This window comes from Coregonus clupeaformis, chromosome 12, assembly GCF_020615455.1.
Source record: "Coregonus clupeaformis isolate EN_2021a chromosome 12, ASM2061545v1, whole genome shotgun sequence".
Lineage (NCBI taxonomy): Eukaryota > Metazoa > Chordata > Actinopteri > Salmoniformes > Salmonidae > Coregonus > Coregonus clupeaformis.
The window spans coordinates 35771848-35787734 of record NC_059203.1 but is presented as its reverse complement, the minus strand read 5'-3'; the positions used below and the strand labels follow the sequence as shown (position 1 = coordinate 35787734).

Below are 15887 nucleotides of genomic sequence, written 5' to 3'. Positions count from 1 at the left end.
AATACTTGCCTTATATTATCTCCAATGTATCTTCCATGTAAAAAACCTGTCTGATTAGAATGAATAATATCCGACAATACCTTTTTAATTCTATGCGCTATACATTTTGCTAGAATTTTAGCATCACAACACTGAAGTGTAAGGGGCTTCCAATTTTTTAAATGGACTGGATCTTTATATTTTCCACTTGTATCCTGTTTCAGTAATAATGAGATCAGACCTTCTTCTTGAGTGTCAGATAATCTACCATTTACATAGGAGTGGTTAAAACATGCTAATAAGGGTCCTCTTAGTATATCAAACAAGGTTTGGTATACCTCGACTGGTATGCCATCCAACCCTGGAGTTTTCCTGGACTTAAAATCTTTAATTGCATCCAGAAGTTCCTTCTCTGTAATTTCACCTTCATATGAGTCTTTCTGTATGGCCGTTAATTTTACATTATCAATAGAAAAAAATCTCTACAATTAGCTTCAGTTAGAGGAGATGGATGCGACTGAAAAGAAAACATATGCTTAAAGTACTTCGTTTCCTCCTTCAAAATATCATTTGGTGAATCATGGGTGACTCCGTCAATTGTAACCAGTTTCATTAAGTTATTTTTGGTAGGATTCCTATGTTGAAGATTAAAAAAGAATTTTGTGCATTTTTCCCCATATTCCATCCAGTTTGCTTTATTTTTTATAATATATTACACTTGATCTTTCTTGAATAAGTTTCTCCATTTCTTTTTGTTTTTCCTCTAATTTATTCTGAGCCTCTATGTTACAGTTTTTATTGCCATCTATCTGTTCTGTTAGACTTTCTATTTCCTTTGTTAGTATAAACTCTTTTGACCTAAATTGCTTTTGTTTTCGAGATGAGTACTGAATTGCATGGCCTCTAAAGGCACATTTAAAGGTGTCCCATACAATAAGTGGATTTGCTGTACCTATGTTATGTTTGAAAAAGTCAGTTATAAATTCCTTTGTTCTAATTATAAATAAATTATCATCCAATAGGCTTTGATTAAATTTCCAATATCCTCGCCCACGTGGAAATTCAGTAAGAGTAATGTTTCTTTGTTAACCGCTCAACACAGAATAGCTGCATGTGCGCACTCCCTCAAATTGTTTTGGAGAAATTGTGTTCTTCATACTATAAAATAATATAAAATAATGACACGGAATTCTAAGCAAATCTTGTCTGCTAAATGAACTAGTGTAGCTCACAGCCATATGGCATAGCCAGATCAGTACCTAACATAAGGACAACTCAGAATATGCTATTCTGTTCTTCTGAAATAGACTACATTTTCTTCATATCATGTTTTTTCATACCTGTCTAAAATAAATAATGGATTTATTGTGATGGTGTAGGCTATATTCAATTGATTTATTAGACTTGTTAAAATGTAGATGTTCCAAAGATCTGCATCAGTGGCTTGTAGGCTGTGTGGAAGCCTGGAGATGCTAAATGTGTTTATGTTAATTAACGGTCAATTACCGTGAGACCGGCAGTTATTTGCTTGACAATCACCGGCTGACAAATTTTCATGACTGCCACAGGCCTAGTCAGGTCAAGGGTCAAGGGAAGAACTGAAAGCGTGGATAGTTCTGAGCCCTTTCTGTCTGTATCCATGGAAAGGACATAGCCACATCTCTATACATGTACTCTGTGGAACATGAGCTACTATATACTATGTACTTTGTTTACTGTCTTGTGATCTCCTAATCATCTACTTAATTATTTTGTGCTCCCCAGTGGAACCTCCCCCCCCTGCCTACGAAGCGCAGGCTCCTGGTCCTAGCAACGGCTCTGGCTCCACCCATGTCAACGCTCACACACAGGCTCCTCCCCCCAGCTCCTCCTCTCGCTACCGTGATCGTCGCTCCCGACGACCACACCGCAGCGGAGGGACCAGGGATGACCGATACCGATCAGGTGAGCAACAACTTCTCTCCTTACATAAGTTTATGTTTTCAATCGACAATTAGTCACCTAAGGAAATCCAGTCATAGGCAAAAATGTTGAGTTTTTCATTCATGTTAGGTTTGGTCTATTCTCTCAGTATGTTCTTTAATTTCAGTCATTTTTTGGTCTAATCTGGTTTGAAGCGGAATCTCGTAATCCCATAATTGTCTCAAATAGAACAATAAAAGGGAAGCACCGCTTTGCGTTTGTGTGTTGGAGTGTGAATACTGTTTGAGGTCATGTGTCTGTGTGTCCTGTTGGGTTGTGGAGAAAGGAAAGTCCCTATACTCCTTACAGTGTTCAGCCTCTACAGGGGAGTCCAGAGTGATGTCACGGCTTGGCAATGTGCTTGGCTGTGGAGAGAGCAGGGGGAATACTAAACAGGATGATGAACTCAGAACCATAGAATTCGATTGTAGATTCTAAAGAGTGCAGGGAAGGAGTGTTAGAATGGATCTTTAGATGGTTGAAAAGACATGAAAGAACTGAGGATTGCAGGGAAGTCTATGAGAGTATTTTTCTGTCCACCTTCTCTCTTTCTTTCTCTTTCTCTCGCTCCCTGTCTGCCTGTCTGTCTGTCTGTCTGTCTGTCTGTCTGTCTGTCTGTCTGTCTGTGTTACTAGAGGTGCACACAGTGTAAATGTATCCTCCCTCTAGGCAGCTTCATGCTCTACCGTTTCTCTCTCCTTCCACTTCCGTCTCCTCCCTTCCCTGTCTGGACAGCCTCTGCATCAGACTGGTCTCGCCTCTCACGTGACACACACACACACACACACACACACACACACACACACACACACACACACACACACACATAAATCAATGCCAGTCTGATGTGCCGGAGGGGCTGAAGGACTACCATTGTGTGTGATCTATTGGATCCTATAGGATGGCTGACCAGATAGAGAGAACTGCATGAACGTTTTCTTCAAGTTCCATTTGATATGTGAAGGGATCTCCGGGGATCTTGCTGGAAGTCCGACTGCATTTTGGGCAAAGTGAAGAAGGATTGGGAACAAGGGAAGGGGAGTGGTAGCTGGTAGTCAGGAGGAAACACAAGCTGCAGGGACAATGGAGAAGAACTGAAGAGGATTGAGGAAAACACTGTTCTATTACAGAGAAATAGAGAGGAGGGATAGAGAGGAGGGATAAAGAGAGGGGTCAGGGAGAAGCAGGTCTGGGTGGTTTAGTCCTCCTTATGATGAACCTTCTGACACTTCAGTCTCATTGAGAGAGAGGGGAGGGGGGGAAGAGGGAGAGATGGAGGGAGGAGATATACAGAGAAAGGAAGACAGCAAGGGTGTGGGCAAGAGGACAGAGAGATGTAGAATTAGGTGTCAGCGATATGATGGATGTTTAGATCCAGAAGGGCTTGTTCTGTTCACGTGTTTGTAGCCTACATGTGTTTACATGGGTGTGTGGAAGGTAACAGCCAGTGTGTGTGTTGCTAGGTGCTTCTAGTGTATGTGTGTAGTCTCTGCTGTTCATTTGTTGGTTGCCGTGTGGGGCCGGAGAGGTGGAGGAGAGACGCGTTACAATGTTAACATCTTAACACCCGGCAACCTCACCTATATCAATGGAGACGCCTCTTGGCCTCTCAGACATGTGTGATGGTCATTCTCTCATGTTTCTATGGCGATGAATGATTGTGCATGCAGCATATGGGAAGAATGGAAACAGAATAGCAGTTTATTTTTAGAAGAATCAAATGTTATCTTATGACATTCTATAGTGTTGGTTATGCAAAGAGTTGTTTTTGATGATGGTTTATGTAGATTTTCTTACATGTAGCCTATGTATTCTGATTGTGTCTCTCATGAAAGTGCTTGTGTGTCTTCTGCACATGATTCCTCTGTGTGTGTGTGTGTGTGTGTGTGTGTGTGTGTGTGCGTGTGCCTGTGTGTGTGTGTGTGCGTGCGTGTGCCTGTGTGGGGGGTGGGTGTGTGCATGTGTGTATGTACAGTGCCTTCAGAAAGTATTCACACCCCTGACTTTTTCCACATTTTGTTGTTACAAAGTGGGATTAAAATTGATTTAATTGTTATTTTTTGTCAATGAGCTACACAAAATACTCTAATGTCAAAGTGTAAGAAAAATTTGAACAGTTGTAAAACATAGATGAAAAATAAAACCCTAATATATCTTGATTAGATAAGTATTCCAAAACGTCAAGGGGTGTGCTGTGAATACTTTCTGAAGGTAAGGGATGGGTGAGGATGGTAATAGCCCCTCTCTCTCCAGCACACAAACAGTGGTTTCCTGTTACAGCAGGACCTAACTGGCGTCTCTTCTCCTCTGATGGTTAAAAGTCAAACATCACTTCAGCTTTTACTGTGCTGATTATCTTTATGCATCAATATCTATAGAATAATGATTATTGAAAGGTCTCCGTCATGGGCAGTTTATCCGTGGGTGTTCTCATGTTCAAGTTCTTCCTCTCCATCCCTATCCGATCATCCAAATTCTAAAGGGGAATCTCGCTCTTGCTCTCGCTCTCTCTCTCTCTCTCTCTCTCTCTCTCTCTCTCTCTCTCTCTCTCTCTCTCGTTGCCTCAGATATCCACACAGAAACGGTGCAGGCTGCGTTGGCCAAACACAAGAAGGAGAAGATGGCACTGCCGATGCCCACCAAACGCCGCTCCACCTACATCCAGTCGCCCGTCATCAACTGCACCCCACCAGGTAGCGTAGGACTGACCCCCTCAAATCAGCCTGACTGCTTCTATTTCCTAAGGAACAGCCTAAGTAAGCTTTATTGTTAGTACTATAGAGTTTAATCTTAATATCACACTCTCTCTTTCTAATTCTCTCCATCTCTCTTACGCTTTCTCCTATCTCAGACTCGTCGTCAGCTTCAGAGGATGAGGGTGCTATGCTGAGGCAGTCGTCAGTGGGGGACGATTTGGGGGCTCCGGACCCTCCCGCTCTGCTGCAGCCACCCAGTCTGCAGAGCCCTGACTCCTGGATCAACCGCTCTGTCCAGGGCTCGTCCACCTCCTCCTCTGCTTCCTCCACCCTGTCCCACGGAGAGGGCAAGCCCCAGCCTCAACCATCCCAGCCCCAGCCCCAAGCCCAGCCCCAGTATCAGCCCCAGTATCAGCCCCAGTATCAGCCCCAGTATCAGCCCCAATATCAGCCCCAGTATCAGCCCCAGTCACAGTCACAGCATCCAGTCATAGCTGACATGCTGGCTCACGCACGCATCGGTAAGAATGTCCTCATGACCACGACACTAGAATGCCATGACCTGTAACCCTATATAAGGTTAACTGAGCAGATAAAATGACCCTGTCTTCCTCCCAGGTCCCTCAGAGAACAGCGCCCCCCCAGACGTGACAACAGCGGCCCCCCAGGCCAGGGGCTTCTCTCAGGTGGACCGACCCAACAACCCTCCCGTGGTCCGGGGGATGAGCCGCGGACAGAGTCGCTCCAGCATGATGGAAACAGCCGACGGTAAGAATAGCATCTTTATTAGGGTCGCTGTGTATGTGTGTGTGATGGGTCATGTAGGAGTACAGAAGTGTGTATGTGTGAGATTGTGAGTGTGTGTCCTCATCGACTCATACAATTTTGCATTTCCATCGAAAATAACCTTTTTGAAGTAATAGTATTTTTCTTGAATAACATGTTGATTTCCGCCTGGACCATATCATTAACCAAACCATGTTGCTTTCTTTTCTTCTGGTCTTTTTCCACACTGTCACATGTTATTTTGACTGGCAATAGGTAACAGAAGAGGTAACACATGTCATGAACTAGTGGTGTTATATATATATATATATATATATATATATATATATATACACAGTGGGGAGAACAAGTATTTGATACACTGCCGATTTTGCAGCTTTTCCTACTTACAAAGCATGTAGAGGTCTGTCATTTTTATCATAGGTACACTTCAACTGTGAGAGACGGAATCTAAAACAAAAATCCAGAAAATCACATTGTATGATTTTTAAATAATTAATTTGCATTTTATTGCATGACATAAGTATTTGATCACCAACCAACCAGTAAGAATTCCGGCTCTCACAGACCTGTTAGTTTTTCTTTAAGAAGCCCTCCTGTTCTCCACTCATTACCTGTATTAACTGCACCTGTTTGAACTCGTTACCTGTATAAAAGACACCTGTCCACACACTCAATCAAACAGACTCCAACCTCTCCACAATGGCCAAGACCAGAGAGCTGTGTAAGGACATCAGGGATAAAATTGTAGACCTGCACAAGGCTGGGATGGGCTACAGGACAATAGGCAAGCAGCTTGGTGAGAAGGCAACAACTGTTGGTGCAATTATTAGAAAATGGAAGAAGTTCAAGATGACGGTCAATCACCCTCGGTCTGGGGCTCCATGCAAGATCTCACCTCGTGGGGCATCAATGATCATGAGGAAGGTGAGGGATCAGCCCAGAACTACACGGCAGGACCTGGTCAATGACCTGAAGAGAGCTGGGACCACAGTCTCAAAGAAAACCATTAGTAACACTACGCCGTCATGGATTAAAATCCTGCTGCGCACGCAAGGTCCCCCTGCTCAAGCCAGCGCATGTCCAGGCCCGTCTGAAGTTTGCCAATGACCATCTGGATGATCCAGAGGAGGAATGGGAGAAAGTAATGTGGTCTGATGAGACAAAAATATAGCTTTTTGGTCTAAACTCCACTCGCCGTGTTTGGAGGAAGAAGAAGGATGAGTACAACCCCAAGAACACCATCCCAACCGTGAAGCATGGAGGTGGAAACATCATTCTTTGGGGATGCTTTTCTGCAAAGGGGACAGGACGACTGCACCGTATTGAGGGAAGGATGGATGGGGCCATGTATCGCGAGATCTTGGCCAACAACCTCCTTCCCTCAGTAAGAGCATTGAAGATGGGTCGTGGCTGGGTTTTCCAGCATGACAACGACCCAAAACACACAGCCAGGGCAACTATGGAGTGGCTCCGTAAGAAGCATCTCAAGGTCCTGGAGTGGCCTAGCCAGTCTCCAGACCTGAACCCAATAGAAAATCTTTGGAGGGAGCTGAAAGTCCGTATTGCCCAGCGACAGCCCCGAAAGCTGAAGGATCTGGAGAAGGTCTGTATGGAGGAGTGGGGAGAACAAGTATTTGATACACTGCCGATTTTGCAGCTTTTCCTACTTACAAAGCATGTAGAGGTCTGTCATTTTTATCATAGGTACACTTCAACTGTGAGAGACGGAATCTAAAACAAAAATCCAGAAAATCACATTGTATGATTTTTAAATAATTAATTTGCATTTTATTGCATGACATAAGTATTTGATCACCAACCAACCAGTAAGAATTCCGGCTCTCACAGACCTGTTAGTTTTTCTTTAAGAAGCCCTCCTGTTCTCCACTCATTACCTGTATTAACTGCACCTGTTTGAACTCGTTACCTGTATAAAAGACACCTGTCCACACACTCAATCAAACAGACTCCAACCTCTCCACAATGGCCAAGACCAGAGAGCTGTGTAAGGACATCAGGGATAAAATTGTAGACCTGCACAAGGCTGGGATGGGCTACAGGACAATAGGCAAGCAGCTTGGTGAGAAGGCAACAACTGTTGGTGCAATTATTAGAAAATGGAAGAAGTTCAAGATGACGGTCAATCACCCTCGGTCTGGGGCTCCATGCAAGATCTCACCTCGTGGGGCATCAATGATCATGAGGAAGGTGAGGGATCAGCCCAGAACTACACGGCAGGACCTGGTCAATGACCTGAAGAGAGCTGGGACCACAGTCTCAAAGAAAACCATTAGTAACACTACGCCGTCATGGATTAAAATCCTGCTGCGCACGCAAGGTCCCCCTGCTCAAGCCAGCGCATGTCCAGGCCCGTCTGAAGTTTGCCAATGACCATCTGGATGATCCAGAGGAGGAATGGGAGAAAGTAATGTGGTCTGATGAGACAAAAATATAGCTTTTGGTCTAAACTCCACTCGCCGTGTTTGGAGGAAGAAGAAGGATGAGTACAACCCCAAGAACACCATCCCAACCGTGAAGCATGGAGGTGGAAACATCATTCTTTGGGGATGCTTTTCTGCAAAGGGGACAGGACGACTGCACCGTATTGAGGGAAGGATGGATGGGGCCATGTATCGCGAGATCTTGGCCAACAACCTCCTTCCCTCAGTAAGAGCATTGAAGATGGGTCGTGGCTGGGTTTTCCAGCATGACAACGACCCAAAACACACAGCCAGGGCAACTATGGAGTGGCTCCGTAAGAAGCATCTCAAGGTCCTGGAGTGGCCTAGCCAGTCTCCAGACCTGAACCCAATAGAAAATCTTTGGAGGGAGCTGAAAGTCCGTATTGCCCAGCGACAGCCCCGAAAGCTGAAGGATCTGGAGAAGGTCTGTATGGAGGAGTGGGGAGAACAAGTATTTGATACAATGCCGATTTTGCAGGTTTTCCTACTTACAAAGCATGTAGAGATCTGTAATTTTTATCATAGGTACACTTCAACTGTGAGAGACGGAATCTAAAACAAAAATCCAGAAAATCACATTGTATGATTTTTAAGTAATTAATTTGCATTTTATTGCATGACATAAGTATTTGATACATCAGAAAATCAGAACTTAATATTTGGTACAGAAACCTTTGTTTGCAATTACAGAGATCATATGTTTCCTGTAGGTCTTGACCAGGTTTGCACACACTGCAGCAGGGATTTTGGCCCACTCCTCCATACAGACCTTCTCCAGATCCTTCAGGTTTCGGGGCTGTCGCTGGGCAATAAGGACTTTCAGCTCCCTCCAAAGATTTTCCTTTGGTTCAGGTCTGGAGACTGGCTAGGCCACTCCAGGACCTTGAGATGCTTCTTACGGAGCCACTCCTTAGTTGCCCTGGCTGTGTGTTTCGGGTCGTTGTCATGCTGGAAGACCCAGCCACGACCCATCTTCAATGCTCTTACTGAGGGAAGGAGGTTGTTGGCCAAGATCTCGCGATACATGGCCCCATCCATCCTCCCCTCAATACGGTGCAGTCGTCCTGTCCCTTTTGCAGAAAAGCATCCCCAAAGAATGATGTTTCCACCTCCATGCTTCACGGTTGGGATGGTGTTCTTGGGGTTGTACTCATTCTTCTTCTTCCTCCAAACACAGCGAGTGGAGTTTAGACCAAAAAGCTCTATTTTTGTCTCATCAGACCACATGACCTTCTCCCATTCCTCCTCTGGATCATCCAGATGGTCATTGGCAAACTTCAGACGGGCCTGGACATGCGCTGGCTTGAGCAGGGGGACCTTGCGTGCGCTGCAGGATTTTAATCCATGACGGCGTAGTGTGTTACTAATGGTTTTCTTTGAGACTGTGGTCCCAGCTCTCTTCAGGTCATTGACCAGGTCCTGCCGTGTAGTTCTGGGCCGATCCCTCACCTTCCTCATGATCATTGATGCCCCACGAGGTGAGATCTTGCATGGAGTCCCAGACCGAGGTTGATTGACCGTCATCTTGAACTTCTTCCATTTTCTAATAATTGCGCCAACAGTTGTTGCCTTCTCACCAAGCTGCTTGCCTATTGTCCTGTAGCCCATCCCAGCCTTGTGCAGGTCTACAATTTTATCCCTGATGTCCTTACACAGCTCTCTGGTCTTGGCCATTGTGGAGAGGTTGGAGTCTGTTTGATTGAGTGTGTGGACAGGTGTCTTTTATACTGGTAACGAGTTCAAACAGGTGCAGTTAATACAGGTAATGAGTGGAGAACAGGAGGGCTTCTTAAAGAAAAACTAACAGGTCTGTGAGAGCCGGAATTCTTACTGGTTGGTAGGTGATCATATACTTATGTCATGCAATAAAATGCAAATTAATTACTTAAAAATCATACAATGTGATTTTCTGGAAATCGGCAGTGTATCAAATACTTGTTCTCCCCACTGTACATGCCCATCTGAAGTTTTCCAATGAACATCTGAATGATTCAGAGGAGAACTGGGTGAAAGTGTTGTGGTCAGATGAGACCAAAATGGAGCTCTTTGGCATCAACTCAACTCGCCGTGTTTGGAGGAGGAGGAATGCTGCCTATGACCTCAAGAACACCATCCCCACCGTCAAACATGGAGGTGGAAACATTATGCTTTGGGGGTGTTTTTCTGCTAAGGGGACAGGACAACTTCACTGCATCAAAGGGACGATGGACAGGGCCATATACCGTCAAATCTTGGGTGAGAACCTCCTTCCCTCAGCCAGGGCATTGAAAATGGGTCGTGGATGGGTATTCCAGCATGACAATGACCCAAAACACACGGCCAAGGCAACAAAGGAGTGGCTCAAGAAGAAGCACATTAAGGTCCTGGAGTGGCCTAGCCAGTCTCCAGACCTTAATCCCATAGAAAATCTGTGGAGGGAGCTGAAGGTTCGAGTTGCCAAACGTCAGCCTCGAAACCTTAATGACTTGGAGAAGATCTGCAAAGAGGAGTGGGACAAAATCCCTCCTGAGATGTGTGCAAACCTGGTGGCCAACTACAAGAAACGTCTGACCTCTGTGATTGCCAACAAGGGTTTTGCCACCAAGTACTAAGTCATGTTTTGCAGAGGGGTCAAATACTTATTTCCCTCATAACATTTTTGACATGCGTTTTTCTGGATTTTGTTGTTGTTATTCTGTCTCTCACTGTTCAAATAAACCTACCATTAAAATTATAGACTGATCATGTCTTTGTCAGTGGGCAAACGTACAAAATCAGCAGGGGATCAAATACTTTTTTCCCTCACTGTACGTCTGTGTGCTGTTTGTGCCTTGTTCTTACCCTCTGTTTGTACCGAATGATCTTAGGGAGAATAGTAGATATTTGAAACCAGAACCAACCTCTGAAACCGAATGAATCCTCATGTGTTTTCCTATTATGACACCAATGACTCCTATTCTCTTCTACCTCATGCCGACCCTCCCAGTCCTGGTCTAGATGTAGCCCTTTGTCTGCTGGTTTTCATTCTAAAAAGAATTTAAGAAAAAAAAACGCTTACAGGGGGAAATTATGATTTGGATTCAAAACTAGCAGACTGCGAGTGGAGAAATATTATGGCGAAATAAGGCAAGCCAGAATTGTGTGTGAAGTCAAGACTTCCCTTCGTGTATCGGGGCAGGGAGAGTGTGTGTATGTGTTTGTGACAGTGTTTGTCGGACCCACCCCTCCAACCCCCACCCCACACCCTCCAGGTGTCCCGGTTAACAGCAGGGTGTCCACTAAGATTCAGCAGCTGCTCAACACCTTGAAGAGGCCCAAGAGGCCCCCCCTCAGTGAGTTCTTCATGGACGACCAGGAGGAGATCGTAGAGGGTGAGTCACCATTTATTCTTCAATCAGTAGATCTCTCTTAGCCTGGTCCCAGATGTTAGTGCAGTCTTGCCAACTCCAGTCAGCACAAACAGATCTGGGACCAGGCTATATCTCTGTCAATGTCACCTACAATGTTTTCATTTCCACCCCTCTGTCCCAACCTCAAAAGTGCTCTCTGGTTAATTCTGCTCCCCCCCCCCTCCTACTCCAGTGCCTCAGCCGGACCCCAACACCCCGCGGCCAGAGGGCCGTCAGATCATCCCAGTGAAGGGGGAGCCCCTGGGGGTGGTCAGTAACTGGCCCCCTGCCCTCCAGGCTGCCCTGGCTCGCTGGGGGGCCACACAGGGCAAGAGCCCCGCCCTCACCGCCTTGGACATCACTGGCAAACCCCTGTACACACTGACCTACGGTAAGAAACTTGGCCCACAGACAAAGCCCTGTACACACTGACCTACGGTAAGAAACTTGGCCCACAGACAAAGCCCTGTACACACTGACCTACGGTAAGAAACTAGGCCCACAAACAAACCCCTGTACACACTGATCTACGGTTAGAAACTTGGCCCACAGACAAAGCCCTGTACACACTGACCTACGGTAAGAAACTAGGCCCACAAACAAACCCCTGTACACACTGACCTACGGTACGTCACAGTATCAACCCTCCCCCCCTTCATGGTAATACCATTGCTTAAAGTTAAATAACTCAACTTACTATATAGTGAGGGTCAAGGCCTGGCCCTGGATAATGTATTGCTTATATTCTTTCAGGTTATTGTTGGTACTATACTGTACTCATGGTGTGGGTAGAGTAATCAAAGTAATGGAGGGTTATGAGAGGAGGAGTATGAGATTGATTGACAGATTGTGCCACTGTTATTTACGATGCCCGCCCTCCCTCTTTCCTCTCTCCTCCTCCCTCCTCCCCTTCTCCCTCCATCAGGAAAGCTGTGGAGCCACAGTGTGAAGCTGGCCTACACCCTACTCAATAAACTGGGGCCCAAGAACGAGCAGGTCCTCAAGCCTGGGGACAGGGTGAGACACACAGACTCACACTACTTCTACTTCCCTCTGTGTCGTAATGATATAGCGTCAAAACAATCCCATACATTAAAGCTGCAATATGTACATTTTTGGGCGACGTGACCAAATTCACATAGACATTTTAGTTATAGATCTGTCATTATCATTGAAGCAGTAGATATGTTCTATGTGCACTATTTCTATGCTTCCCGTGCTTACGTTTTTCGTCTTTTACTTTCGGTTTTGTACACAAGCTTCAAACAGCTGAAAATACAATATTTTTGGTTATGTAAAATATATTTGACAGCAGTTTAGATGGTACAATGATTCTCTACACTACATTATACTTGGTTGTTTTGTCACATAAACTGAAATGAGGCGAAGTATTCGAATTTTAGCAACCAGGAAGTGGCGGAGCAATTTCTGCATAGTGCACCTTTTTAAGGTCCATACATCAACTTCGTTTTTTCTTTTATTTCCTGTAGGTGGCTCTAGTGTACCCTAACAGTGACCCTGGGATGTTCTTGGTGGCCTTCTATGGTTGCCTACTGGCTGAGGTCATCCCTGTCCCTATAGAGGTACCTCTGTCTCGCAAGGTAAGGAACATGCCATTGGAACTTATTCAAACCCACATTGACATGCTGTTATATCTGCTCTGGGATTGACTCCATGTCTCATTGTTGTTCCGCCACCAGGATGCAGGCAGTAGTCAGGTGGGCTTCCTGCTGGGCAGCTGTAGTGTGAGTCTGGCACTGACCAGTGAGATCTGTCTGAAGGGACTTCCCAAGATGCCCTCCGGAGAGATACTACAGTTTAAAGGTCAGGAGCTGCCTCTCTTACTGCCGTGTTCCAGAGCATCAATGTTACTCCGTCACAGGTGACCGACTGAGTAGACTGACTGATCTACAAATAATAATTAGTTATTTAGGAAGCCAGGTGGTTTGTAGTCATCGAGTCGGCGACTGCAATCTGGTCGATCTCAAACACAACCATTGTCTCTGGAGATCCAAATGTGATACTTTTCCTCTTTCGCTATGAGTCTCTTTTTAATGAAGTTGATTGGCTGATGTATGATATTGACTGTCTCTTATAGGCTGGCCTCGGCTAAAGTGGGTGGTGACAGACTCCAAGTACCTCATCAAACCTGGCAAGGACTGGCAGCCCCACATCCCTACAGCTAACACTGACCCTGCATACATAGAGGTGAGACGTGTGTGTACGTGCACGTGCATGTGTGTGTACTCCTAATCCAATCCTAAGTAATTGTGTTTTCTCTCCCTCTAGTACAAGGCTAGTAAGGAGGGCACAGTGATGGGTGTGGCTGTGTCTAAGGTGGCCATGTTGACCCATTGCCAAGCACTGACCCAGGCCTGCAACTACTGTGAGGGTGAGTAACTACATTATATGAGAGAGACATACTCTATCGTGAGAGTAAGTCTATGGCATTTTATGAGGACGATACACAGGGAACAAGTGTTTGAAGGATGCTTCTCATAGGGACTTATCTGTTTCTGTTCTTAGGTGAGACACTAGTGAATGTTCTGGACTTTAAAAAGGACATGGGCCTGTGGCATGGAGTTCTCACGGTGAGTGTGTGGTGATGGGAGGATAATAGTTACTGATTTCATATCATATGTATTTCCGTTTAATAAGTTGAATTTTGTAATAGTTACTGATTTCATATCATATGTATTTCCGTTTAATAAGTTGAATTTTGTTCTTCTTTCAGAGTGTAATGAACAGGATCCACACCATCAGTGTGCCCTACGCTGTGATGAAGGCTTGCCCTCTCTCCTGGGTTCAGAGGGTCCACATGCACAAAGGTAGTTACACCACCCCCACCTCCACACTCTCTCCCTCTGTGTGACCATGAGAACACTGTGATGTTCATGTACTCATTTGTCCTTCCTCTTCCCCCAAAGCGCGCGTTGCCTTGGTGAAGTGTCGTGACCTGCACTGGGCCATGATGGCACACAGGGAACAGAGGGACACCAGCCTGGCTTCACTGCGCATGCTCATCGTCGCTGATGGAGCCAACCCCTGTGAGTGTGAAATGTAGTCCATGCAGGGAAATGTAGTCTGTGTGGAAGCCACACTGGAACTACAGATGGCAGACATGCTTGGAACTGGTCTGCATGGAATCTTCCAAGCAGTCAGTGGGGCTGACAGACAGCAGACATCCCACATGCAATAGGACAATTGCAAGTGAAAAACAAAGCCCTGTATGGTTAGAATGGATACCCTCTAAAAATGGTCAGTGTTGTGAGATGTCTCTCTCTATATCTGTGTCTCTCCCTTAGGGTCGGTGTCGTCCTGTGATGCCTTCCTCAACGTGTTCCAGATCCACGGGTTGAAGCCAGAGGTCATCTGTCCCTGTGCCACCTCCCCTGAGGCCATGACGGTGGCCATCCGCAGGTAGGATAGGCCTGATGGGTCTTCTTGGCGAATGTAACAGTTTGTGTTTTGTTTTGCTTCTTGGCCAAATGTGTTTTTAGGACCCTGATTTGCCTCTAGAAAAATGGGAGAAAATGAAAGTGACGTACTGCACCTTCAATGTTTGAAAGCATGTATTGATACAAGGATCGTCTTTCGGTAGTGTGTGTATATTTTTCTGTAAAATCCCTGTCCCGTCCTGTACCCCTCTGTGTGCAGGCCGGGGGTGCCGGGGACGCCCCTCCCAGCCAGGGCCATCCTCTCCATGGGGGGTCTAAGTCACGGGGTCATCAGGGTCAACACGGAGGACAAGAACTCTGCCCTCACCGTGCAAGACGTGGGTCACGTGATGCCTGGAGGTGAGGATAGGGGATAGGGGGTGCACAGTATAAAAGAGAGAGAGAAATGGGGAATGATATCAGGAGTGAAATCCATTTGTATGTGTATAACTGGCTTACAAGTCACAGGCAGGGCTACAGTAACTCATCACGAGAGTGTGATTCCAAATCACCTCCAAGGCATGTCCATTTTTAAATATGAATGTGTTTGTTTCTTTGTGTAAATAGTTTCCTGTAATTATGTGTGCATTATTATTCCTGTACATGTATTTATGTGTGCAGCTGACTGTGTCTCTGTGTCTGTATCGCTGATGTGTATAGTGAAGCCTGACTCTGTCTCTGTCTGTATCTCTGATGTGTATAGTGAAGCCTGACTCTGTCTCTCTCTGTATCACTGATGTGTATAGTGAAGCCTGACTCTGTCTCTGTCTGTATCTCTGATGTGTATAGTGAAGCCTGACTCTGTCTCTCTCTGTATCTCTGATGTGTATAGTGAAGGCTGATGCTGTCTCTGTGTCGGTGTCTCTGATGTGTATAGTGAAGCCTGACTCTGTCTCTGTCTGTATCTCTGATGTGTATAGTGAAGCCTGACTCTGTCTCTCTCTGTATCTCTGATGTGTATAGTGAAGGCTGATGCTGTCTCTGTGTCGGTGTCTCTGATGTGTATAGTGAAGGCTGACGCTGTCTCTGTGTCGGTGTCTCTGATGTGTATAGTGAAGCCTGTGTCTGTATCTCTGATGTGTATAGTGAAGCCTGTCTCTGTCTCTGTGTCTGTATCTCTGATGTGTATAATGAAGCCTGTCTCTGTGTCTGTAGCTCTGATGTGTATAGTGAAGGCTGTCTCTGTGTCTGCAG

At 45.6% G+C, this 15887-nt stretch overlaps 1 protein-coding gene across 1 annotated transcript in view; it reads left to right on the top strand.

The window, feature by feature from the left end:
* Nucleotides 1-15887, top strand: part of LOC121577570 (disco-interacting protein 2 homolog B-A) — a 92794-nt gene that overhangs the window by 54921 nt on the left and 21986 nt on the right. The window contains 16 exon segments of the mRNA XM_041891284.2: nt 1744-1923; nt 4509-4634; nt 4793-5158; nt 5256-5405; nt 11119-11238; nt 11450-11647; nt 12182-12273; nt 12747-12857; nt 12957-13080; nt 13355-13464; nt 13546-13648; nt 13783-13847; nt 13991-14084; nt 14184-14303; nt 14562-14676; nt 14914-15053. Coding sequence (XP_041747218.2) covers nt 1744-1923; nt 4509-4634; nt 4793-5158; nt 5256-5405; nt 11119-11238; nt 11450-11647; nt 12182-12273; nt 12747-12857; nt 12957-13080; nt 13355-13464; nt 13546-13648; nt 13783-13847; nt 13991-14084; nt 14184-14303; nt 14562-14676; nt 14914-15053 — 2214 coding nt within the window.